Raw genomic sequence first — 26,213 nt, 5'->3', positions numbered from 1 at the left:
TTAATGGAAGTGAGTGAATAAATAAATTTGGTCGATGCATTTCATATTTGAAGACTTTAACTGGAGTTGAAATCTTCAATGTTCAAAAAGTGTTGAGGCTATAGTGGCGCAGGGTGCACACAAGGGTGTAACTGTAACTATCGGGTTCGATTTTCACTCGAAGGAATAAATTATTATTTATTTTCATTCCTTAGCTCTGGCGTCAAGGCAATATTGCAGTTGGGTTTGTTACAATTTTATTGTTATATGTCGCACATAAAAAAAATCTAAATAATTACACATTTTTTCGCCAAATCCTTTTGATACCCCAACAAACCCCTATTTATGTAGGTATTTATATTACTACATATTATCATAAAACTACGAGCAGCCACAGCTCACAGTATTTGCGTAAGCCTATTTAAGCATCAGTAATAGGTCCTTTTAGCTCCAATAAAGCGTGAACTTGTTCTCTTAGCAAGGGTATGGTATGAGGGGAGCGAGCGCTATCACAAAGGCAAGAAATCGAACTTAGAACTTTTTCCATTATCCTAATCTTTAAATGCCTGGAGTTTATTTTTACTGTTTTAATATAAAATAGTTGGGATATGTGGGCTTGGGGTAAAATTTAGTAAGTTTTTTCTAATGCTAGTTAAGTATTTTCTTGTTATAGAAAAGTAGGCAAAAAAATTGTGTAAGTTACTCTTTAAATGCCTCTCTGAGTCTCATATTAAAATCAATTATGTTGGGTTCAATTCTAGTAATGTTTAATTAATTATTTCCTTTAGACAGTATTAGATACTTCAGTTTTATAAAAAAGTATGCTATAATTTTTAAAGTAGCTAGAAAAATTATTATGCCTAGAAAACTCAGCGGAAAGTGGGGAACGGAGTATCTCAACACTAGGTTCCCTCTGCCTACCCCGCGGTGTGCATGTAGCGTTAAGCTAAAAGAGGCTATATGGATTGATAAAAACTAGATGTACTGTGTTCATTCTGCAAGAAAAAAAATAGTAGAATACCAAAGCATACAAGTCTTCAATTGAAAGAGCTCTTTTTAGTTGGTTAAAAAGGTATTTGTATTCTACAGTTGGTGATATTGCACAATATTTGCAATATTGGATGCATGAAGACTCAGAACAAAATACTATTATTGGAAATGGCACCAATTGTGATTGTATAGACATATTAAGGTGAAAAATGTATATATTTTTTTAATTATACGAATATGCATTACAACATATTCAGTATTTTTTTGTGTAGTTCAAGTAGAATAAGTAACTTTTTTACTATTTAAAATCACAAAGGTAAAAGGCTAAGGGCATTTATGAAACTTCTTTAGTTATTATTTGTTCTCATACGCTCCCCACTTTTGCCGAATTCTGGAGGCATTTCGTGAAAAGTGGCGAAACTCAACAAAGCGTTCGGCTCGACACCAGAATGAAAATATAAAATTTAAATAGTTTTATTTCTTCGGATGGGTATCGAACCCACCACCGTTTACAGTTACATGCTTGTGCCCCCGCGCCATGACTGGTCTCTATACGATAATTTAAAAGTATTTTTACAAAAGTATTTTTATATACAAATCAATTTAAAATTTAAATAGGCTTTTATATGTGAACTGATACTAGTTCCACCCTCCACCTCTAAGTGCAAACACACGGGCTGCAATGAAAGTAAAGCGGGAAAGCGCCATAAGAGTGTATTTCCATCGCTGTATATTGAAATTCCTTTTTAGAACACGTGCGTACTGCATTATGGCGATAATACCTGCATTTAAATAGTTTCTATTGACATTTTTTACGATCACGCTGTATAAGTTTCGTCACTCAACACATAAGACTTCGAAAAATTCAGTGGAAAGTGGGGAACAAAGTATGTTGACATTAAGTTTTCTCTGCCCTCTCTGAACACCCAGGATAAATGGTGAAGTTCAATATTATTGTTTGTTTAATTCTAGGATGCCGATGTAGCTTCGTTGATTTATTCGAAGGAATGTTTAATATTTAAAATGTTTTTTTTTGTTTAGTCGTTGTAGATAACGTAAACTTTATTAATAGTAAGTGGAGTAAATAATAAGTAGTTTATCAATCGATGCCTTTATAATATTATAATTAATAAGGACATTAATTCATAAATAGTGGGAATTTAAGAGTAATTGTACAGATTATTTTTCTTAATGTATGGGCGCGAGTGCGAGTAGAAAAAAGCCCATTTTACTGTTCAAATGTATTTTATTAAATATTCGTTAATTTATGCAACAATGACGTATTTGCACTCTACGAAATATTACAAGAGGTACAATCGATTTATAAATAATTGTTAATAATACATACATTTTTTAAATACTTTCCAAAAAACTATACATATTTATATACATATATTAAATTAAATATGTACCAATTATAACACACAACAGTTATAATAACATTATAATGAATATAATTATAACAACATTCAGTCTGAATCGTCGCTAATTACCAGTTTCTTGTGTTTCTTAACCGGCGCCATTTCTTCCTCGCTATCTGCGAAAGTCATATTTCTCTTTTTAATTAAAACGTCAAAATACTTTGTTACTATTTAAAAAACTGATTAAAAACTTATTGTGAATGTTTGCTTCTTACTTAGTAAAAGGATTCATAATTATTCTATTATAGGTATAAATCAATGTTAAGTACAAAGAGGCAGAGTTAGCCTAGGAACATAGTGTAAAGGGTTGCCGGGGTTTGTCTCGTTACCAGAGCGGAGAATTGAAAATATTCGTTTCTTCGAGTGGCCTCAAGTAGATATATAATTATTTTATAATTTTTAACTATAGCCATAAGTACTAATATAAAGTATATACAATACAATATAATATAGCAATTGACTGTACGATTCATATAACTTTTTATCTAAAATAAAAATTTAATACTAATAGATATATAAATATACTGAAAACATCTTACCACTATTTAGAGAACGTTTAGCTAATTCACTCATAATATCTTCAGTGTCCGGAAGGTCCGTGTGCTGCAATGTTTTCTTTGCGAATGATAAAATATCATCATCATCATCATCATCATCATTCTTATCATTAATTTTATTAACTTTTTGTACTTTCCGAATATTGTCATCATCAGAATCGATACTGCGACTCCGTTTTCGATTATTCGATTGCTTACTACTACTCGGAATATCGTTTAGTAAATTATCGAATAAATCATTTGTATTAGTGTTCGATTTTTCTTTTGGTTTTGTTGTATCGTCATCAGAATCTATATTTCTATTTTTACGATTTTTCTTTCTAGGATTACTTCTGGCAATATTATTTGTAGTTTTACGTAAATTATTAAATAAAGCACCATCATCATCACTTGAATCATTATTTGATTTTTCTTCGTTGTCATTATTTTCATAATTTGAACCATTTCGGCTGCGATTAATCGATTTATTTGAACCACTTTTAGTAGGAATATTTTGTATTTTTCTTAAATTATCAAATAGATCATCGTCATCACTAGATTCTGCATGATCATTATTTTCAGTTCCGTTTTCATTATTTTCATCATTATTTGTTTGCGTGTTGTAATCATTATCTATTATAAGTTCTTTGTTTATTGCTTTTATAATGATTTCTCTTCTTTTGCGTATAGTTTCAAAATGTAAGTTACTTGGTATTCTCCAGTATGTTTCCTATTATAAAATATATTTCAAAATAAAATTGTAATAGACAAAGTACTTAAGCATTTATAGACATACTAGCCGAACTGGGCGGCTTCGTCCGTTTGAACTATACAAATATTTATTAAATGTTTATGAAATTATTTTCAGTTCAGGGGATGAATACGTTCAATTAAATAATTTTAAGTCTAAATTTCAAAATTTATAAAAATCTGTGCGCATTTTACAAAAGTTCCAGGATCCTAGCGTATTACCACTGGGTTACCATAACTTTTCGATTAAAGTACCTATATAATTAAAAAAATAATCACCTGTTCATCCCCAGGTGGTACAACTCCAATACTTTTTAACACTTTAATAAACAACTTATTCCCCATGGCCTCGATGGATTCTTGAGATATCGGCACTATGGGAGTTCCTTCGGCATTAGGATCGTAGCCTTCAGCCTCTTGGTCTAGGGCTACTTCTTCTAGATTTTCCGCTAACCATTTTAATGCTTCTGTTAAATCTGTTTAGATGAAAAAAGTACATAAAAGTATATTATGTTATGTTTTAGGTTGACTTTATCTAAAAAGGAAAAAAATTAACCCTCACAGGATTACTTTGTTTTCCGTCGTAATCAAGTTTATGTAGTTTTTATTAAAAATCGTGGTCAATCAGCATTATGGTGAAGAACGTGACTTGTCAATTGTAATTATTTTGTTGTAATGTACTTTAATTTTTATATTTCTGTATTAAATTCATTTGTTAAATTTATATGTTCATTTATTATCATTATGAATACACGATTCATTGGGAAACAGAAATTTGTAGTATACTAAAGCAAATTTGCTGATTACATAAAATTAGAAATGTTTATACAACAATTATATTTTGAAAAGAAATATACATAAAAAATTACCTCGAAACAAAGGAAAACTTCTAGGAATCAATAAATAATACAAAAGTTCATATTAACAAAGTAAATGAAAAACAAATACAAGAGAAACAGAATATAGTACACATGAGCTCATGTTGCAAACGTCTAACAATTGTTACAACAACTTCAGTTAGAAAACTTTCAGCTTTCAAAGTTCTTGAACTTTCATCCAGTACTTTATAAAACTTGCGGAACACCTGACTTTGTCCGTTTTAAGACAGGAAATCTCTAAATTGTGTCATTAAGAACAGTTTTGAATATATCTCATTTTTAGTCATTTTTTCATAGTATATGTAGATTAAAGAAGCGAATTCTCATATAGATTTTTTAAGAGAGAAAATTTTTAAATATTCTGCCGAGTGGGATTCGAATCCACCACCTGCGCATCTCTTATAATACATTTTTTTCTGTTTTTTCACACTGCAGACAACAACGTAGACAGAGGGAACTTAGTGTTAAGGTTACGAATTAAGGCTTTATCTTTATTATTATTAGTGATTTGAACCCACAAGCGTCGCGTTACAGTCACACTCGACGACGCTGCGCCACGATGGCCCTAAATAATTATAATTAATAATACAATCCACTTCTATACAAAGTACAAAAATAAATATTACTGACCATTATCAACAGCTTGAACCAACAGTTTCGCAATTTCATTAGCACTTAATTCCATACTTTTCGTTTGTCTTTTATTTTTACTTTGTTTCGTCGGTTTTTTCTTTGGTTTAATATTAAGTTTGGGCCTAGCGTCCTCGTTATCTGAGCTAGAATTTTCTGAATCCGATGAACTTTCTAGAATATAAAAATATAATAACATTGTCGTTATAGTGAATTGGTTTAGATTTTAAAAAGTATGAAATTGTATGAATATATAATAAAAAGGATGGAAATATTATTAAAAAATTAAAATTGCCTAACAAAATGATCTTATACATATCAGTATGTTATGAAATTCTTTGCTGAGGCCTGATATAAATTTATTAAAATTTAAAATGAAAACGTATGTATAGTACACAAATAATACTGGGCTTTCAAATAAAAATAGATACATGAACAAATATAAATATAATTCTTAGCTTGAAAGCTAGCACTAGGTTGAAGACACTTTGGGACATTGCCCCCAAAAGGGAATCAAACTCACAATCGTCGCGCTTACAGTCACACTACGGGACTACAAGCTCTAGATTTAAATGTACATATCTGTATATATAAGACAAAACTTTAAAGTTCAATTGAAAAACTTACCGTTCGATTTATTATCGCGTTTAGAAGCTTCTTTCTTTTTGCGCTTACTTTGTACCAAGCCCAGTTCTGTGAGTCTCTCTTTGAGGCTTCGTTTAGAACGTTTGTTAGGCATTCTGGTCATTATTATATCGAGTGCATCTAGAAATTTGGTATAAAATTACAATATTTTTATTTGTATTAATATTTTAAAAAAATAAAACTAAATGAAAAAGATTTAGAATACATATCATCAACCCTTAAAGCAACATTTTATCTTTATCCATTTAGTCTTTTGGAATTTTATACACCTTTATATGAAAACGTAGATTCAATTCGATAAATCTATGCAAAGCTTGTTTTTTGATGAGAAGTCTAATCCAATTTCCTGTAAGGCTGATTAATTTTAAAGGCTTTTCATACTGACGGGATATTTTAAGACGATTTTATGTAGATTTTTTCCTATTGATCTTGAAAAAGTTCACTAACAATAGAGTAATTATTAAGCGAAGGTTTTTTATGTTTGTTTTCTGTTTTGAGTTAAATATTTTAAGGTTAATTATTATTGTATTTAATTACGTTTTGTTAACAACTATGTAAACAGAAATTAAAATAAACAGTATTAAAAAATAAATAATCAGCATTGACGTTTTAAAATCTTACCATTACTCTCTCCATAATCCTTCCAAAGTTCCGTCAAAATATTATCTTCTTCTTCAGTAAATCTCAAAGGCACTTTTTCCTTCCTCTCTTTATTGCTTTTTTTAGTTGGCGCATTGAATATAAGTCCTAGTTCTTTAAGTTTTTTGATAACACTTCTACGAGTGCGAGTTTGTACTATTAAATTTTCTAGTATCCAGTCGATTACATCTGTTGTATAGAGAAATAAATTATATATGATATATCTATTTTGCTACAGAAATACATAAGTTCAATAAATGAATAATGAATACATAAGTTCATAAGGTCTAATTTTTTTTAGCTTCACACTGTATTCTATAGGCAGAGGAAACATGAGAACCTAATGTAAAGGAGACTTCGCTCCCATTAAGACATTTCCGTTCTTCGCTTTTTGCCATAGCAATTTAAAAAACATAAAATGCCCAAATCTACTAAGCTAAGCGATTAAACAACAGTAAATACTAATATCCATACTGAACGTTCCATTGTTCTCTACACATAATACCTACAGTATGTACGTACACGTACGTAGGCATGTAATACGTAGATTAATAGTGAACCGGTAGTATTGTGGTTTCTGCAATCGATTTATGGTTTGTCTAATTCGAATGACCTATTTAATTCAAGGCCCATTGATGTCGGGCGGTCCGAGAATCGTTATTTAACAACTGTCGTTGTTGTATGTAGCTCATTAATTACTGCTCATTGTTTTGTAATTAATGATTTGTTAATTTGTGGACGAATTTGATTGGATTGATTTGATTTTGTGCGTGATAAGTGTTACGTTCATAATGTTAGGCTGCAAATACATACATATATATTATTATACATACCTATTTATGTTATAATTTAAAACATAAATAAGCATAAACACATTTTGATAAATAATTGGGACTTCATATTCTAAGTGTAATTTTTTTTATTAGATCTTTTAAAAGTAAAGAATAAAGAGAAAGAAATATCATCTGTTTTAAATGCAACAATTACTATTATAATTTAACTTGTGTTTTTAATTTAGCGTTCAAAAGCGGTTAATACATTCTCAATATTATTGATCATTATTTCGCCAGTATAAGAAACACGTGCAATTTTATTGCACAACCACATTGTGCAATATTAAATTACATAATAAACCTTTACCTGAAAGTACCAATAGATTATAACATACACCCATACAAGGCTTAGGGCTTACCTTGATCATTTTCAGGGTTGGTTTGATTTTCCATGTAAAGTTTCCGAAGTTCCTCCTCCTGCTCCTCAGTCCACTGCGCGTTGCCCGGCTTATCCCTGTTGAAGGACGATTAATCACAATTTCACCTTTCCGCGTTAAAACTTTGACGTTTACACCTACCTCCATTTATATTAATTTGTGTAAAATGTTTTAAATAAGTTTTTGGTATGTTTTGGCAATATTTTCATGAGTATGTATCTTATTATATAGAGGTCGACAGGTAAATAGATACGACCTGGTTCCATAAGTATATTAAGCTTTGTTTCTATTTACTAATGACAATAGGTAAAGGCGATGGTTTTGGGTTCCCAATTCAGGAAAATGAGATATATTGATATTTTCATTTTCTTGCTCTATTCACAATACAAATCGCGGCGTTGAGTATCTCTACTCAACAAGCAATGGCTCTAAACTTTGGCGGATTTTTTTAACACAAACGAAAATGTCTTCCAATTATATATTTTTTAATTTAATTAGACAATGCGTGGCTTTAGATTTCATCATTTTATTTCATTTTTATTTTTTAGTTTATTCTATCAATTATACACGTATATAGTTGATCGAAGTTTATTTTGTTCAATAAGTATCTGTACAATGGGTGAAAAGTGGGAGAATATTTTCTCATACATACAGATAAAAAAAAACTAAAATTAATATAATATTAGTAAGAAAGAAAGCATATAACAATATATTACACTTTATAACGTAGTCTCCTATACGTCGGGCGTATTAATCCGACAGGCGATGCTGTACCGCATTTATAAAAATGAATGTAGAATAACAAACAAAATGAAAAAATCACATAAAAATGATGGGATCAGTTTAAAAAGCGGTCTCTGACACACGATTTATCACAATTTCACTTTCGCAGTCAAAGCTTTGACGTTTTCACCCATTTCGCACCTTCATTTATATTAATTGATGTTAGAAAACAACACTTCGTAAATATGTAGATCATTGCTTGTATAATTAACGCGCATACAAAATATAATATTTTAGAATTTTGGTGACCCAAATGAGGCTTCGCCCGATTTAGCTTATTATTATATTATAGCCGAATTATACCATAGTCTTTAGATAAAATGTAGATGATGTGTTATTTTAATCAGTAATCTATATTACTGTAAAATTCCATTTAAATCGGTTCAGTGTTTTTACGTGAGAGGTACAAACATTCATCCTCACAAAATTTCACATTTAATAAGTGATGCTGCTTTATGGGACCAAAAATTTCAGTCAAAAATCATCTTGAAAAAACAATCATACTCGTTTTTTTTGTTTGCAACGGTGTCTATAAATTTTATGCTTAATAAAAGTTAGTTACCAGATTTCATTCCTCGAGTGGGAATCGAATCCACAACATTGTTTACAGTCACCCGCTTAGGCACCACGAAGGCCTCAATACTCAACATATGATTACCTACCTAGAAGATTTTGATTAATTTATTTTTTTCTAATAATATGATTAAAGTTTAATCTAGTACATATACGTTACTTTGTAATATAAATACCAAAATCTGGTTTTAATACTGTAAATACTTTGAATATATTGGGGCTTCATAATCTTACTTGAAATTCTTAGATATTTTGAGTAAATATTTCACAATATATTTTCAGAAAGAAATATATTATTTACTAAGAACAAGTCTATTTTTAAAAAATACCTTTACGTATTTTTTTTATTTGAGCTTCACTCTGTATCCCGCATTTAGCAGGGGCAGAGGGGGCCAAGTGTTGATACACTCCGCTTCCCATTTTCTGCCGAATTCTAAAGACAATGCGTGTCGACGGAACTCAACGCCGTGCTGTGAATTCGATTTCTACTCAAAGACAAGAATAATTTAATATTTTATAAGTTATATTATAAAACTGTACAGTGTCAAATAATTTTCAACCACCCTCAAAACAAACGTTATCTCATGGAATTAAACTGTCCATTCTTTTAAGTTGAATTAAGCACCAGGTGAATTACGCCCATGATGAAGCTTGACACTAATTACGAATTTGGACAATAAAGAAGTTTTAAATGAGATTTTTATTCCCTTTGTTCTGTTCCTTATTAAATTCTGCACGGTTCGAGATCCCTTTGGGAACGACTTACGTAGCTTGGTTTATATCGGCCACTTAACGTCAATCATTGCAACATAATTGTATTAGATTAGACTTTTTATTTATTTTTGTTGGTCTTTAGTTCGTGAAAGTGAAGTTTAGCAAGGAATTTATGTATAATAGATTTTTTACAATCACTCCGTCTCACGCAAGTAGCAAGGTAGACAGAAAAAACCTAGTGTTTAAGCATTACGTTTCCCACGCCCTTCCAATTTTCAAAATTGAGAGTTATGTGGCGGAACCCAACTCCGCGCTTTGTCTTGGTACCAGAGTGATGAATGTAGTTCATTTCCCCGAGTACGAATCTAACCCACACCGTCCCATTTACCGTCAGGCGCTGAAATATGACGAATATGTAAAACATAAATATAAACAATTTCTTTTTATTGAACATTTTCAAACTAAATTGCTTTATAGTTTGTGTAAAACAATTTGAGTTTGACAGGGAAAGAATCAACGACATTTATTTTATCCTGTTTATAGCCAAACCGCTACTATAGCAATAAACAGCTAAAGTTATTGCGTAAAGAAATCTAAAGATATCCTACGATGGTCTCCGACGCCCAGTAGAGGCCGAACGACTATCATTTGAATAATATATGTATATACGTCTTGGTATTTTCATAGCAAGATAGTTTTAGTAACCTTGGCTCTCACAGTGTATGTATTTGTTATTTTGTTTGTACAAAATACTTTTATTATAAAAGTGGTCATACATTTAATTTTATTATATACAAAATATTTGACATACGAGTATTATGAAGCTGTATTTCTAGATACATTTACATTGGTACTTAATAAAAATATTAATAAAATATATTCATAAAAATTTTAAAAGTTATAAGTATTTAAAATTATAATTACTTGCAGTTTACGGAACATTGTACGTCTTAACACTGTTTCTATGTATATGCATTAGAAGCTTTTGTAAGTACGTTAAAATCCAGTTAAATATAATAGTTAAAGTTAAAGTTACCTGGGATCGTTGTAGAGGTCGTAACCGTGTTCGATTTCCACAGAATCTTTAGAGTTCTTCCAAAATAACAGCTCGATAAAAACTTTGCTACTCCTCGATGCCATTTCAGCGAATTTCCTTAGAACAAATATGGCGAACTTTTCCAATTCCTGTTGAATAAAGTTACATTTAAAACTCTATAGCCGTATAGCTTTGCAAACTAACAGTTTCTTACTTCCTTATATTAGAAAAGAAAGAAAGTATGTATAAAAATAAATACATATAAATATTTTAATTTTAATCTTTGCTATTAGAGTAGACATCATAATCATAGAATCATCACATCATAGAATGTAAGTCGATTGAACTTCATGTGTTTTGCAATCTATCAATAAATTTCTGAGTAAAAAAAACAAAATTTACAGCGTACAAAAAAATTATTAAAATTATATATTTTTATCCTGAAAAAAAAATCCCTCCAATGTAAACTCATTTTAAAAGTATATACAAAGTTGTTTGCTTACAATTACATGAACGATTTGTTCTATTTCCTTCAAGATTTGCCAATTGGCCAGACAGTTGGTTGCAATTTCCTCCCCTACGTTACGTACTTACTCGTCTTATTCAGATAAACGTTAAGGGGCGGGATCTTACTTAAGCTAACCACATAAGCTAGGATATTGGTATTTGTTGTTATTTGGACTTTATATTATGTAAGCGGCGTTTAGCTCCACTACTTAATACGCACTATTCGAGACATTCGAACATTCGACATCGAACAATAGTAAATGGAATGTTTCAAGCAGAACCTACATTCTCTATGCTATGTGGGACTGAGTATTTTTTCGATGTTTAAATTCTTTAGATTGTAATATTATAGAAAAAAACTAGTTTTTTGTGTGTGCAAATATCAGAACAGATTATTTTTTGTGACCATAATCTACTATTCAGTCTATATCCCAAGTAGAAATTATTGTAGTTGTATGAGAAAATCTATGAATGTTGCATGCCTAGAAAAATGTATTTATAGCTCTATTACACTACTATTAGTATTTAATATTTGCAAGTACTTTAAAACGTGGCCTAAGAGGCAATATAAAGTTTTTTTTTATGAAGTTTATCACCCCTTTTCAACCTGTTAAAGTAAAATTTCGAATAATTGTTTCTTAAACGGCACTTTCAGTGGAAATTTAATGTTTCAGAAATTTCAAATTTCTTTAGTTAGCGGGTTGTACTTGGTATCAATGAATCAATTTGGACTTGAAATTTTCTTGAATAATAATCTAGCCTTCCGTTAGCGGCTTTGCTTGCATGGGTAGAACATTTACACATAAAATAAATAAAATATGTAGTCCGTTCAGGCGAAACAAACGATAAGTAAATCTTTAAAATATTTATTTATCCATAACAAAGTACATAAAAATAAATTATTCTTCGCGGTCTTAAGCCCGCGCGCGTTTTTATAAGACATAAAAAGTTATATAAAAACAAATTCAATGTGAAATTTGAAACTGAAATTAATATATTTTTAATAATAGTAGTGAAAACGACATTAAAAATTGTATCACATTTAAAATCGGTGGCAAGCGGTTTTGTCTTATATTACTCTTTTTTAAATAAATATAATATGGAAAAATGAAAAGTTCATTAGCTCCTATTTCCATGTAGAACATATAAACATAAAAAAAGATATAAAAGAAATTAACATATAAAATTGCCTTTTAAACCAATGTTATGAAACAAATTCAGCATGGCAGCTTTATAATATAAATCCGGCTTAACTCCGCTACGATGTTATAACTTTTGAGCCATTACGTCGCAGTATTAAAGTCGTTTTTATCACATTCTACCAGATAATGTATGTGATTTTAATCTTATTACTTTTTAAAAATGTAATATTTATGTTGCAGTATGTAAAATACAAGCCAGAGAGAAACTAGTGTTCTTAACACTATATATTTCGTTGAACACTTTTTACTCAATTTTTGATTAATGTAGCGAATCTTAACTCCGCGGTACGTCTTGTTACGAGAGCGGGGAAATGTATGTATTTGTATAAAACTGAATCTATTTTGGTAAACCTTGTACAGATTAAAAAGCATTTTTAGACCATATGTTCTTTATTTTATATGAAATATTTATATCACCTGCAGGGAGAGGGGTCTCCTAGAAAATTTTAATAAAATATTCAATACAAGCATCACGACCGTCTTGGGTAGTTTCGACTTACGCATGAAATTTATATTTTGTCTACAGGTATATTGCATCTTGTCCAATGGAATCGAAAGTTACAAACCAAATCTTTAATATTTATTACACAATAGTTAGAAAATATAGTAAAGAAAACAAAAACAACACAGCTTGAAAAAAATTTCCAATATATAAATTAAAATAGTACAACGTTAATTAAGAAAGCATTAAGAAAATTAACATCAAAAAACGTTCGCATACTTGCACACATAAAAAAAAAGGAACTATTTTTTTTTATTTTGAAACAGTTGAGACACCGCGGAATTCAACGCCACGCTTTGCCTCTGGTAAGCGAAGAAATTAAAAATTAAATTAAATATTTCATATAGCAATGTAAATAATAAATAAATATAATAAAAGCTTACCTTAAATAAAGGAACCGGATTATTCAACACCCTTTGGAATATCAAGAACAACGTTCCCTGAAACATCATGGCGGGTCGGTTGCAGTCCCACGCGACTCTGTGCAGCATCTTCATTATACAATGGTTTGTGTACGGCAAGTTCTTGTGATATTGCTCTAACAGACAGACACACGCGCTAACTACTCGCTGGTGGCAGAACCTACAAATAGTATTAAAATTTTATTAAACTTATTTAGGTCATCGTGGCTCAGAGGAGCAGCGGACAGTAAATGCGGAATTTGGGCGGAAAGCGGAGAAAGACGTGGCTTATGATTAGTTTATCTATTTATGGTAAGTACGCGGGATAAAAAAAACAGTCAAAAACAGGCTAAATGCAATAACTCCATGTAAGATTTGCAAAAAACTTTATTTTATACATATAGGCAAAGCATTTTAATATACAACTTTCAGCGGTAGTCACCTAATCAATTGGGCAATAAAAACTATATTTTTTTATGAAAGAAAAGAAAAACAAAGATAAGAACATACAAAAACCTAAAAATAATTCAAAACAGAAGAGACATAAAGCAAATCATAAACCGTATGACGATATGATTGATATCAAAAGGCACTTTAAAGTGAAATTCAAATGTTACGACCACGTAGATACTGTTTCATTTACCTACTATGTATGTGACTACATGGGAGTACTTGAAATATCAAAGGCTAAACGATTTTGTATGCAGCGATGAGCATGAATAGAAGCTGTTTGGGACATTCTGCGAGTTTATTTTTATTTTATAGCTTCACGCTGTATCCCGCATATAGCAGGATAGGTAAAGGGAAGCTAGTGTTAAGACTTTAAAGTACTTATTATTATGTTCTGCACCCTTTGCATAACCTGCTAAATGTATGATACATAGTGAAGATAAATAAAAAACTGACCTTAGAACGAAGTCTTGAAAATCAAAGTCTGTTTCAACAACAGCTGTCGACTTTTCTTCTTCGTCTTCTTCATCTAACGTGTTAAGAAAATCAACAGATTATAGCAATCTTTTTTTAATTATAAGTCTTATTATTTTATTCCATACATTTCCACGTGAAAGGAAAACAAATATTATATTTTTTAAAGCAAAAGTAAACGAAAGAAGAAGAGAACAAAAGATTTAAAATTCATCAGAAAGACAAACCATGTTTGTATGTATATTACCTAAAAAGAAAATGAATAAAGAAAAATTATTACCATCTTCATCATAATCTGAATTTTCTTGCGGATCTTCCTCTACTGTACCTGGAACAAAATAAAATTGACATCAATAATGTTGAATGTTAAAACGATTGAATATAATATTACAACCTGAGTATTTTTTATACAGTAATTTAAACGACTGAAACACTCTAAAACGATGAACGACATGTAATATAGGTTATGGTCTTCCTGGACAAATGGACTATCTACAACATACATGTTTTTTGAACCAGAAGTTCATGAGACTGGCGCACACAACCAAATTTTATTATAGATAAAGTAGTAGTGTGCTTGGAAATCATGAATCAAAATTGAAACCTAATTTTCATACAAAATAATTGTTACTACAAATATGTTTTCACTAATTGTTCGGCAAGTCTGAGCCAAGTACTAATATAATAATAGTAAGTATTATTTTTTAATTTCATACATCTCATTGCCATACATATATGAAGTGTTTTCTTTTAATTATCAAATTAAAAGTCTTCGTTATTTTTTCATTATGTTAAAAGGACGAGGAAATTATTTTTTTCATTACGGATCTTAATGTAATAACACTCTTCGTTCCTAACTTTCCGCTCATTTTTCGTGATGTTTGTTGAATGGCGGGACTCAACGTGTACCGTGAAGCTGAGCCTAGCATTGGACATAATTTAAATGTATTCCCTCGACTGTGCATCGAACACACAACCATCGTATTCACAGTGAAAAACATTAAATCTAGTTATAAAAATGTAATCATATCTCGTAGACGAAAAGTTAAGGAAAAAAAATAGATATTTACATAATTACTAAAAATTCAGGAAAAAACATTTAAATATACATAAGCATATAACACAAAAAATACACACCAACGTCTATTCCCAAGTCTGTGTTATAAATAGTCTCGAGCATATCTAGTTCTTCATCTTCTTTGATATCGCTTGCACCAAATATACCTTCTTCAGGCCACACTTCCCTGTATAAATTAAAATTTTATATATAACTATTAGGCTGTCGTGGCCTAGAGCCACAAGGGTGTAGCTGTAAACGCGATGGCTGTGGGTTCGATTCCCACACGGGGGAATCGAATATTTTCAGGCAACGAGGCAAAGCACAGCTTTGAGTTCTGCCGCTCAACAAACAATGTTTCAAGAATTCAACAGAAAATGGAAAACGAAAGTGTCTTAATGGGGAACGGAGTGTATTACCACTAGGTTCTCGAATTTACACAGCAGGATAATTTTTTAAATGATAAAAATAAAATTTATACATAAATAAAGATTTTTTAAGTTATTAAAAAATACATACTTATAAAACTGAAAAAGAATATTATGTAAATATTTATTTCAAAATTAATTATTTAAATAACTTCTTAATCTTATTGAAAAGTGTTATTAAACAATTAAATGCAACATTCCTTATTTAATTGTACTTAAAAAATATATTAACACATAATTTTACATAAAGATTTACTTTATGGATTTTTAAAATATATAATTTAAAGGTATAACGAAAACTTACCTCGCGGCTCGGAATGTACCGACGGCATCTTCATATTTGTGGTCCCGCATTAATTTTTGTATTTTCTTCATACAGTCTCCCCTAAAAATATTTATACGATAAGTAAAACTAAGAATTATTTAAAAAATCTAGAAATATAAAATAAAAATATCATCCTAATAACATAATCCTAATAATGTAATTATGCTTTTAGTGACGAAAATCAACGAAAATGTACCCTCATTATTCATTGTTCTCTTACTGCTATATGATAAATAAAAAAATTGCTATAAGTAATCTGATAATCAAAGTTACAATAAAATACTTATCTATAAACTCTCGATATTTGTGTTCATTTCAACGGTTGGACTATATTATTTTAGTGAATTATACAGCCCAAATAAAAAACAAATAAACTATTAAATAAAATATATCTAAAATACTTTATAATATTTTCTAAATTACCTAAAAACACGACAACTAACTTCGGAACAAAAAGACAATAATCCTTAGACATGTGGTATCACAAAGTAATGTCTAGACCAGCCTCTAGCAGACAGGCGGGACTGAACGCTGTAATAAATTTAAGCTTAGGACTTTATGAAATCTCTGAAGCATCCGCGCTATTTACTTTGATGTTAGATTAATGAAAAAACTTTGAAAACAGTGCCCGTTCGATGGACTCTAAGAAAAACTATTGGTGTGTTTTATTTTGTACAGACTATTTATTTAGAACCAATACTTTTCTAATGGTCTCTTTATAACTCGGAAAATCGGGAAATTATCTATTTTATTTTCAAGCTCACTCTGAACCTCGGAACTGAACGCCGCTTTGCTATATCACCAGAGCGAAAAAATGAAAACAATAAATATTTCATTTCCTGAGTGGGAATTGAATTAACAACCATCGCGTTTACTAATTGCTCTTATTCACTAATTCTTATATAATATTGTTTGAGAATGTCATCAATGCAATGCAACTTACATGGCAAATACTTATTGAAATGAATATGAAAATTATTTTTAGTTGTGATTTGAACTCACGATCCTTTTATACAATTACTCACTTAATGATAAAAGTAACATATAACCGCCTAGTAATATATATGAACCATTTTGAATTTCAAATACAAAATGAAATATAAATAACATTAATGGTAATTTAAAGACTTAAAAAGAAATTGGATTGAGCCCTCCTAAACAAACTAGATCGAAAAATAATCATTCTTGCGAAATTTTATTACAGTTAGAGCTGATAATAAATCTTTATGTTTAAGGAGATTAATACATAAAAATATATTTTATTTATTTGACTATAGTAGGGGTGGTTAGTGAGGGTGTGACTATAAAGTCGGTAGTCATAAAACCAAATTTAGCTTAAGGGATTATTTTTATATGTTTGTTGTTTGTTAGTTGTGAATCTCAATTCGTACAATTTGTTCGCGAGTTAATTTGTTGCGATAAGTTTTGCCAATTTACGATGTCTTAAGTTGGGTGGAAAGAGATTTTTATGACTCTATCACGACGGCTGTGGGTTCGATTGTATCTACGAAATTATTTATTCTTTATTTAATACTCTCATATCTTCGTTCTGGTACCAAGGTAAAAGCGCGGGGTTGATTTCCACTCACACGCAGTACCTTGAAAATTCGGCGGAAAGTAGGCAACGGAGTGTCTTGACACTCGGCTCCCTCTGCCTACCGTGCTAAATGAGTTGAAATAAAATAAACTAAAATTTTAAAATCTCATATAAAGTACGTAGGTACCACCTACTTTGAAAAGACACTTTTTACTTTTAAAGAAAAAATATGTCCTCCATCCAGACGACTCTATCAAGGGCACTTGAATATTCAATACATAAATAATCTACTTATTTATTTCAAACGTAACGTTGCATTTTCCTAATGAAATGTAGACAGGGTTCGAATCGTACTTTTACGAAGGAATTCGTTTTGAAAATAAAATATCGAAATGCGACGGATACTTTTTCATCTTTGACTTTCTTGAATCGGTAACTTTTAAGTTTTATTTCAATGCAGATGGTGTTTTTAATGTATTGATTTATGTATAGGACTTTCGACAGCTAGTGCAATAAAAGATATAAAGTTACATACTGAATATTTTCATCTCCTCGCTCTCTCTCCTCTCTCTCTCTCTCTCTCTCGTAACAAGACAAAGCGCGACGTTGTGTTCCGTCACTCACTGTCTCAGTGCCACCCAGTTATATGCAATGTAAAACTAAAGAAAATAAATAAAACACTCACTTTTGTTGATCAATAGGCACGTCAGAGGCTGCGTCGAACGGCGGCGGGTACTCTTCTATACCGGAATTCAGTACTGCGGCTATTTGAGGCCTAACTTCTTCCCATTGCGATATTTGTATCGGTTTCGGCTTGGAAGCACGTGGTTTTTGTTCTTTTAACAAATATAGAAGAAAATATATATTTTATATTACCTTATTTTAGTAAGGACACTGCTTTTCCCATGCACCCCTTTAATTCTCGAGTAGAAATCGAAATTACTACCATCGCTTTTACAGTCAGTCGCTGTGTCTCACTATATCACATAACCATAGTAGGCAATACTTTTAATTATGATGTTAGTTTAAATATGAAAATGAAATAATGTTAGTTTAAAATTTAATTCACAAAGTAAACCACAAGTTGGTTTACGTTACCTAAAAACTTATATTTTAGTATGAATAAGTTAATTTTCATACATATTAAGTTCTTAATGAGTTGAACACTAAGCGTCGTAATTATAAAGAAATTAAATGAATATGTGCACTGCGCGATGAATTATAGTTGGCTTTTGAATTATTAAGTTGACATTTTTGAACTTCGTTTTCATATTTAAGCTTTTAGCATAGCTAGCTTTTACTTGTGGGTTTGTTTGTGGTCGAATGAAGAGTTTGTTTAGTTTGGATTGGGGTAAATTTTAATGGCAATTAACAATTAAATAATAACAATTGATCATACAGTGTGAATTGTGATTTTCACATAAACAAATGAAAACTTAATTTATCGTTAATTGGAACGGAGTGTCTTTACACTAGGTTCCCCCTGCCTAAACAAACACAACGTGAAGCTAAAAAATGCATTTGTTGAGATTTGTGTGTTCAACAAAACAAATTCTGCGGCTTCCTAATTTTAGTATGGATATTGGATAGTGCAAAATAAAACACATTTAAAAATAATCAATATGACTTACTTTTAGATTTGGTCTTCTTACGAACTTTCTTCTGCACCACCAATCCTGTTTTCTTACAATAGTGCTCTAACATTTTAAGGAACAAATGAATTGTTTCTATTAAATCTACTAAATATGATCTGCAAAAAAATTTCTTTTAATAATTATTAAACGGAATAATCAAAAGTGCCGTTGTCGTGTACAATAACACAGCATTTGACTGAAACGCGACAGGTGTGGGTTGAATTCCCACTCAGGGGAAAGAGTTTATAATAGTTTAAGTTTCTCGCTCTGATAAGGAAGACAAAACGAGGCGTTAAGTTTCGCCACCAAATACACAATGATTCAATAAATAGTGATTTATATTACCAAATCACTAATTAGCTTTTTTTATCATAATAGTTTAAGCAAAGTAATATTTTATTATTAATAATCATTATAACTTAACATATCGTTTAGTACATAACATAACTGTGCTTCTAAGAAACACATAAATAAAAAAAGAAAATCACAGACCTCGGCATCTTACTCTCATCATAGTTCAAAAATATACTCAAAATGAACTCTCTATACTCCAACACATAGAAGATATTACTTTTCAACACTTTAGCGGACTCTTTAACCATTGCATCATTACTTTTGTCCATAGCAAGTAATGTATTTAGTAGTTCCTTATAAGCTCTAAGAGCGAGGTGAAGTCTCCTCACCCAAGTGGAGAATTTTTTCTTCTCCACTTTAATCATGTCGTAATATTTCTCCATTTGTTGTTGTACGTAATGGAACATCGGTACTGACATTGTTTCGCTAAAATATAATTTTTATATTTGAAATTTGTACAATTTATAGATGTGCTATAAATTTAAATAGTTATAGAAGTCTAACATTTTTTACGAAAAATGTATTTCTTTATATTTCTATGAATTTAAATATCATTAGATTTAAAAGTTTCTGCCAATTCAATAAAACTAAAACGAACACTAAATGTTAAGGGAAGTTTGATTAAATACAATAGTCAAAATGGTTAATCTCATTCTGAGATAAGCTTGAACAAACACACAGACAAACTGACTAACACAAAAAAAAAATCATGGTTATGATTTTATTATAACTATTGAAGGTGAGGCAACAATAGTATATTACCTAACTAATCCAACTTGAAAATTATGTCCTCTGTTGAATTCCATAAAAAATTTCATAGCCCACAAGTAATATGATTCATCATTTTGTTGCGCTTTAGCTCTCACTAACACATCTTTTACATAATGCATTAAAGGATTATATGAACTGTTTAAAAATTCTATGCAAAACTCTTTTAAAAATAATCTGAAATAAAATTCATTTTCAAATATAAAGACAAAAATATATAAATATGAAAAAACAATGAGTAAATGTATTTATGTTATAATTTTTTTATACAAAGCTAATAAATTGTCAAAACTAGTGATGGGTATACTTTAAAAATATAAGTGGGGAACAGACTGTTTTAACACTAAGTACCCTCTGCATACCCTGGTGTGTACGGGATACAATTTAATTTTCTCATTCTGGTAACTTCGCTAGGTGCAGCATTCAGTTCCACCACTGGACATGTAACACCTTGAAAATTTGGTAAAAAGTGGCGAATGGAGTGTCTTTACACTAGATTCTCTCAGCCTACACTGCTAAATGAAAGATACAGCATTAAACTATAAAAAAGTCATATAATAATAAAAAGCCATACCTAATAGCAAAAGCTGATCTCCTTTCCAATATGCCACTTTCAACGGGCCGTCTATTCTTAGGTCTAACCAACTTAGACTTTTTACTACCATTGAAGTCTAAATTAGATATTTTGTTTAATGGTTTTAGACATATTAACTCATTATCTGATATAGACTTCATGTTTTGTATGACATATGTGCCACCAAAGCGGGAGTGTCTAAAAATTAGAAAATGAAAATCATAAATACAGACATAATAATTAATTTTTAATAACAAATTAAATAAAATATAATTCAAGCAAAATAATACCTAGTAGATGAATACTGTTTAACTTTATTCATTCTCTCTTTACTTTCTGACATTCTCATCATCAGTAATTCTTGGTCGTCTTTCAATTTCTCATCTACACTTCTTTGTAAAGCTGCATCTGCTAGGCTAGTTGGATTTTGTTCCCGCAATAAATGTGATATAATTTCTAATATATGCATAAAATATTGTTTTTCGTTTTCAGAAGACATATATAATATTATATCCAAGATACCAGCTTGGTTTAACGCCCATAATACCTAAAAGTGGATTTTTAATGATAACATTTCATACTTACAAGTTATAAAATCTGATACATCTGCTGCAGGGAATGGAAAATATAAATATATAATATAATTTATATTATTCCACTTAAAACTATACTACTTGTGGCACAGTTGGTGTGTCTGGCTGCGAGCAATTTCTAATCAGAAGAATGAATTATAGAAAAAATGTGGCCTCTGCCAATCAGCAAGCAGTGTTTTGCATTGAAGTAGAAAGCTGAGTAGTGTCTTAAGAATTGGTTCATGTGCTATATGTTGTATGTGTTGTATGAAATGTGAAACTAATAAAATATTACCTGATCATGGACACTAGCATCGTTTTCTGGTCTCCTCTCTTTATCTAAGTCAGCAGGTACATGTAATATGTTTCTTATCAATATTAAAATTCTTTCAATTATCAACCCTGTATCCTCATCTCTTTCAGACCAATCCTATTCAAAAGATTTTTATAAATCATTATGGAATACAAAAATAAATACAATTATTTGTTACATAAATTTCAGTGAATTCAATACTTACTATTTCTAATATCTTAGCTAACTTTTTAGCAAAGACCTGCCATGTCTCAACTTTAGTAAAAGCTTCCTCTTTATAATATTGTGAGTGTGAGAGTATTTGTAAATAATTATGATGGGCAGTTCGTTCTACTGGTACTTCTTCACGATATAATAAAAGAGCTGGATTTGTTAAATTGACAAGAAGTCTGAAATTTATTAGAAAAGTTAGAAAAAATTACTACTTTTATAAATATATACTTAAATATTTTACTAAATCCTTTATTAGTAGAATCTGAATTAAATTTACCTGAGTGTGACATCAAATAATTCTTCCTTTTCCCAGTGATCAATTAACATCGGTATTAAGTCAGTTTGTAAAACCTTAGTTTGTCCAAAGTGTCTGCGAATTTCATGGTCTTCACCATCACGTCTAAGATATCTTATAAGATCTTTAACAGTATTAAGCGTAAAGTCATCTATCATGTACTTTTTGGTTTTCTTATTAAATGTTCCAAGAGCATTGCAAGTGGCAGAAAGTTCGGCTGATAATAATGAACTCATTGTAATTTTAACACAAATATTACTATATAAGGTCCACAATCTTTTCCAAATTTTACAACATTAATCAAATTTAAGTTTTATATTCACTTTTATATAAAATTTCAGTTTTAACAATAACAAAGACTTAAAATTATCAAATTGTTTTGACAATTTAATGACATTTAGAAAGCCCGCGAAACCGTCCTTTTATGCAAGTTTCATTTTACGCTGTTTTTATTAAGTTATAAAGATATTTAGAATTATAAATATTATATTTTTAATGAAATAATATTAAGTATATTTCCTAATATTGTTGCTTTTATATTTTATAATGTTCTTTCTGTATGTTACTGTCTATTTTATTTTCTATGAAAATAAAAAATATTTCATTTCTCTAGTGAGAATTAAACCTCATAACCTTTCTTTCCTTACTTGCGGAATGACAGGCCTATAAGTTCTTAATAGTTAGTAAATTTTTATCCGTTATAATGTAAATGTCCATTTATCGGATATTTCTCTTTATTTGCATTGCAAGACCCCAATTCTTGCAAAATTATAATAATGAGATCTACGGCATATTTTCTATGGGGACGCGGCAAATGAAGTTGACAAACGGTTTATGCACTAATTTTGTATGAAATCAATAACATATATCAATTATGTTTTTCCATAAAATACTGATAAATTTTCAGTTTTCCGATTTTTTCTTTTGCTTATACAGGTTCACTTCATACCAAATTTCATAACTGTAGGTCCACGGGATGTATGTACCATATATGATTTGATTACGCCGGCAATTTCATACAAAATTCGAGAAAACCGCTTAGAATAGTCATATTTTTTTAATTGCGTACCCGGATTCTAGACCTGAATATTAGATAATTCAGTTAATTATATTTAATTTCAGCTTAATATATATTTGATTAGATCTCGATATAAATGGTTTTGACCGACGGAAAGATAGGCAACAAAGCGATCCTATAAGGATTCCGTTTCTCCCTTTTGAGTTACGGAACCCTAAAAGTCAGGTCCTCATCAAACCTTTTCCTTCGATTGAATATGTCATGAATAATCTCATTCAAAATGTTAATATATTCAGTAACGTTACCATATTGATTGAAGCATAAAAACAAAAAGAATCCATTTAAAAATAGTAGTTTTGAACACAATGCTTATACAACATGTGTTGTAGTTTGAATGCAATGGAAAACTAAAACTTTTCAAAAGCCCTCACGCTAGCTATTCGGAGTCGAGGCTCGAGAGTAAGGACTGCGCAATAAGTCAACTTAGGAAGAGGACGTACAAACGATCAATCGATTTTAATTGCTGGTGCACTATTACGGCAGTTTTGTGCTTTATTTTGTGCTCCTGCATACTTCTCCTCAGTGGACGTTTATATTGAGCGCGGCTCGGGTTCCGGAAAGTTAGGAGCAATAAAGTTAAATGGAATTCAAAATTGAATAAATAAAGTGCATACTTTTATTAAGCTAAGCAATTATTAAGTAGGTATTTTTAAATTGGTATGGCTAAAAGCAGTTACGACAACAGTAGTTAAGAGATTTTTTTTCAGCTTTGTGCTGTATTCCGTATATAGTATGGGTAGGCAGAAGGAACACAGTGTTAAGACGCTCCGTTCCATTCGAGGCGTTTTTGGGTGTCTTGTGTGGAACTTTTGACGTGGTGGACCGGGGCGAAGAAATGAAAATAATAATTCATTACCCCGAGTGGGAATCGAACTTTGAAAAAATTACAATGTTCAGCTACGTTTATCACACATTTCTAACTAAACAATATTTATAAATTTTGTATTAACATGTAAGGTACCTAAGCTATTTTTATTGTTCGAAATGATAATAACCATTGGAAATTCTTTAAAAAAGTACTTGGAAAGCAATATAATATGTCTGTACTGTTTTTAATAGGCATATTAATATTAGTTCTAAGCCATAAAACTCTAAATAAATAACTTGTATGGGATGCCATATAGACTTATAGCAGTTCCAGGTTTAGCCGGCATATCCATTGATCTCAGTGAGACGTAATCGCGAGCTCCTCTCTGGCTGGCGGCCAGCTCAGAGCTGGATGCGTTGCCAACATACCAATAACAGGATTATAACGTTCTAATAGCTATGTACCTACGAGTACCGTCTGCACCTCCTCTCTATTTTGTATAATAAATAATTGGTTCGTTCTATTTTGTTTTAATAATTATAAATATATCGACTTAATGTAAAGTTCACTTCTTCGTTTAACATGGATTAAATTGTGTGCTTCGTTTAACAGCTTCATGCATAATAGGATAGACCGAGGAAACCTAGTGTTAAAACACTCTGTTCTCCACACTTCGCCCAATTTACAGGAAAATTCGTGTTGAAAATTAAAATTATTCTTCCATTTTATTCATATTCTTGGAAAAAGTTGAAATAAAATGGCTTCCCTGGGGCCGAAAAGCCAGTTCATTTTGTAATCTTCAGGGAACTTCCCACAGAAAAAGGAACAAGTCTATTATAAATTTTAAATCCTTATAATTTAACTTTCTAAGTATTTAACTACTTGGAAATTGTATTATTTATAGATACTGTAATAAAATGTGAAAATGCTTAAATAACTGCTTACACTAGTAGGTAAAAAAAATTCCTCGATTTTTTTATTTCGTACTAGCGACCCTCTTGCGGCTTCGCCCGCTTTTACTACTGGATTATTCATATAATGTAGGTTTGCAAAGCACTTAAGATAATGTGAAAATTAATTAAACTCTAATGCAACCCGCATTTTCGTAGTTTCAATAAGGATTTTCCAATTGTTTTACACAGCAAGGATTTTTTAGTAGGTACCCTAATTTTATATCTGTGATACTAATCTTTTCAAGTACTTATTAAAATATATTTAAATTACTATTTTTAGATAGTTAAATGATATTAAATAATACATTCAACTCGAATTATCCAATACGTGCAAACGAATCTAAATCTTCGTTGCTATAAAGGCAGGCGGGTTTTTTTTTTCGAGCTTGTGGTTAATGCTGAAGAGGGTATTCTGTCCCTGATGAAAAGCAAGCACTACGTGGCTGCCTGTGACGAAAATTAAATAGATTGCATCGGCCGGGAATTGAACCCGGGCTGCCCGCGTGGCAGGCGAGCATTCTACCACTGAACCACCGATGCGTGTAAGGCAGGCGGGCGCGGCGGACTCGCTTGTATAAGCATAACGTCGCGACGCGCGTTTCGCAGCAAGGATTTTTTGATATTGTAACAACTTCTAAAGTACTCAGTGGCGTAGCTAGGGGGGTGCGAGCGGTGCGGTCGCACCGGGCATCAACAGGAAAAGGGCATCAAAGTCGACGATTAGTGTGTGTTTTCTTTGTTTTTTTAGACTTTATATCATTTTAAAGGGCATCAAGTCCTTTAAGCCGCACCGGGCATCAAAATAAAAGGGGCATCAAAGTCGACGATCACTTTGTTTTTTTTAGAACTCAACGTCGATGATTTCGTTTTTTTTTAGAAGTTAACATTGACGATCGCTTCGTTTTTTTAGAACTCAACGTCGATGATTACGTTTTTTTTTTTTTTAGAAGTCATCAACAGGAAAGGGGCATCATGTCCCCCGAG

At 30.8% G+C, this 26,213-nt stretch overlaps 1 protein-coding gene across 1 annotated transcript; it reads right to left on the bottom strand.

Annotated features, from left to right (window-relative positions):
• Positions 1 to 2,300: 2,300 nt before the first annotated feature.
• timeout (circadian regulator timeout) lies at positions 2,301 to 22,764 on the bottom strand. The gene is made up of 22 exons (XM_085186627.1): positions 22,373 to 22,764; positions 22,088 to 22,271; positions 21,865 to 21,999; positions 21,288 to 21,544; positions 20,998 to 21,195; positions 20,418 to 20,600; positions 19,794 to 20,081; positions 19,299 to 19,417; positions 18,353 to 18,503; positions 16,110 to 16,190; positions 15,458 to 15,564; positions 14,601 to 14,642; positions 14,303 to 14,375; positions 13,379 to 13,577; positions 10,785 to 10,933; positions 7,661 to 7,755; positions 6,451 to 6,657; positions 5,812 to 5,949; positions 5,185 to 5,358; positions 3,956 to 4,152; positions 2,930 to 3,656; positions 2,301 to 2,506 (listed from the first exon to the last, which is right to left on the bottom strand). The coding sequence occupies exons 1-22, from the start codon at positions 22,624 to 22,626 to the stop codon at positions 2,439 to 2,441; spliced, it is 4,026 nt and encodes a 1,341-aa protein (XP_085042753.1). The 5' UTR covers positions 22,627 to 22,764; the 3' UTR covers positions 2,301 to 2,438.
• Between the last annotated feature and the right edge of the window lie 3,449 nt (positions 22,765 to 26,213).

Source organism: Heliconius melpomene, chromosome 6 (genome assembly GCF_056956725.1).
Source record: "Heliconius melpomene rosina isolate 202511_hmr_F chromosome 6, ASM5695672v1, whole genome shotgun sequence".
Classification (NCBI taxonomy): Eukaryota; Metazoa; Arthropoda; class Insecta; order Lepidoptera; family Nymphalidae; genus Heliconius; species Heliconius melpomene.
This window is presented reverse-complemented; position numbering and strand designations above follow the sequence as displayed.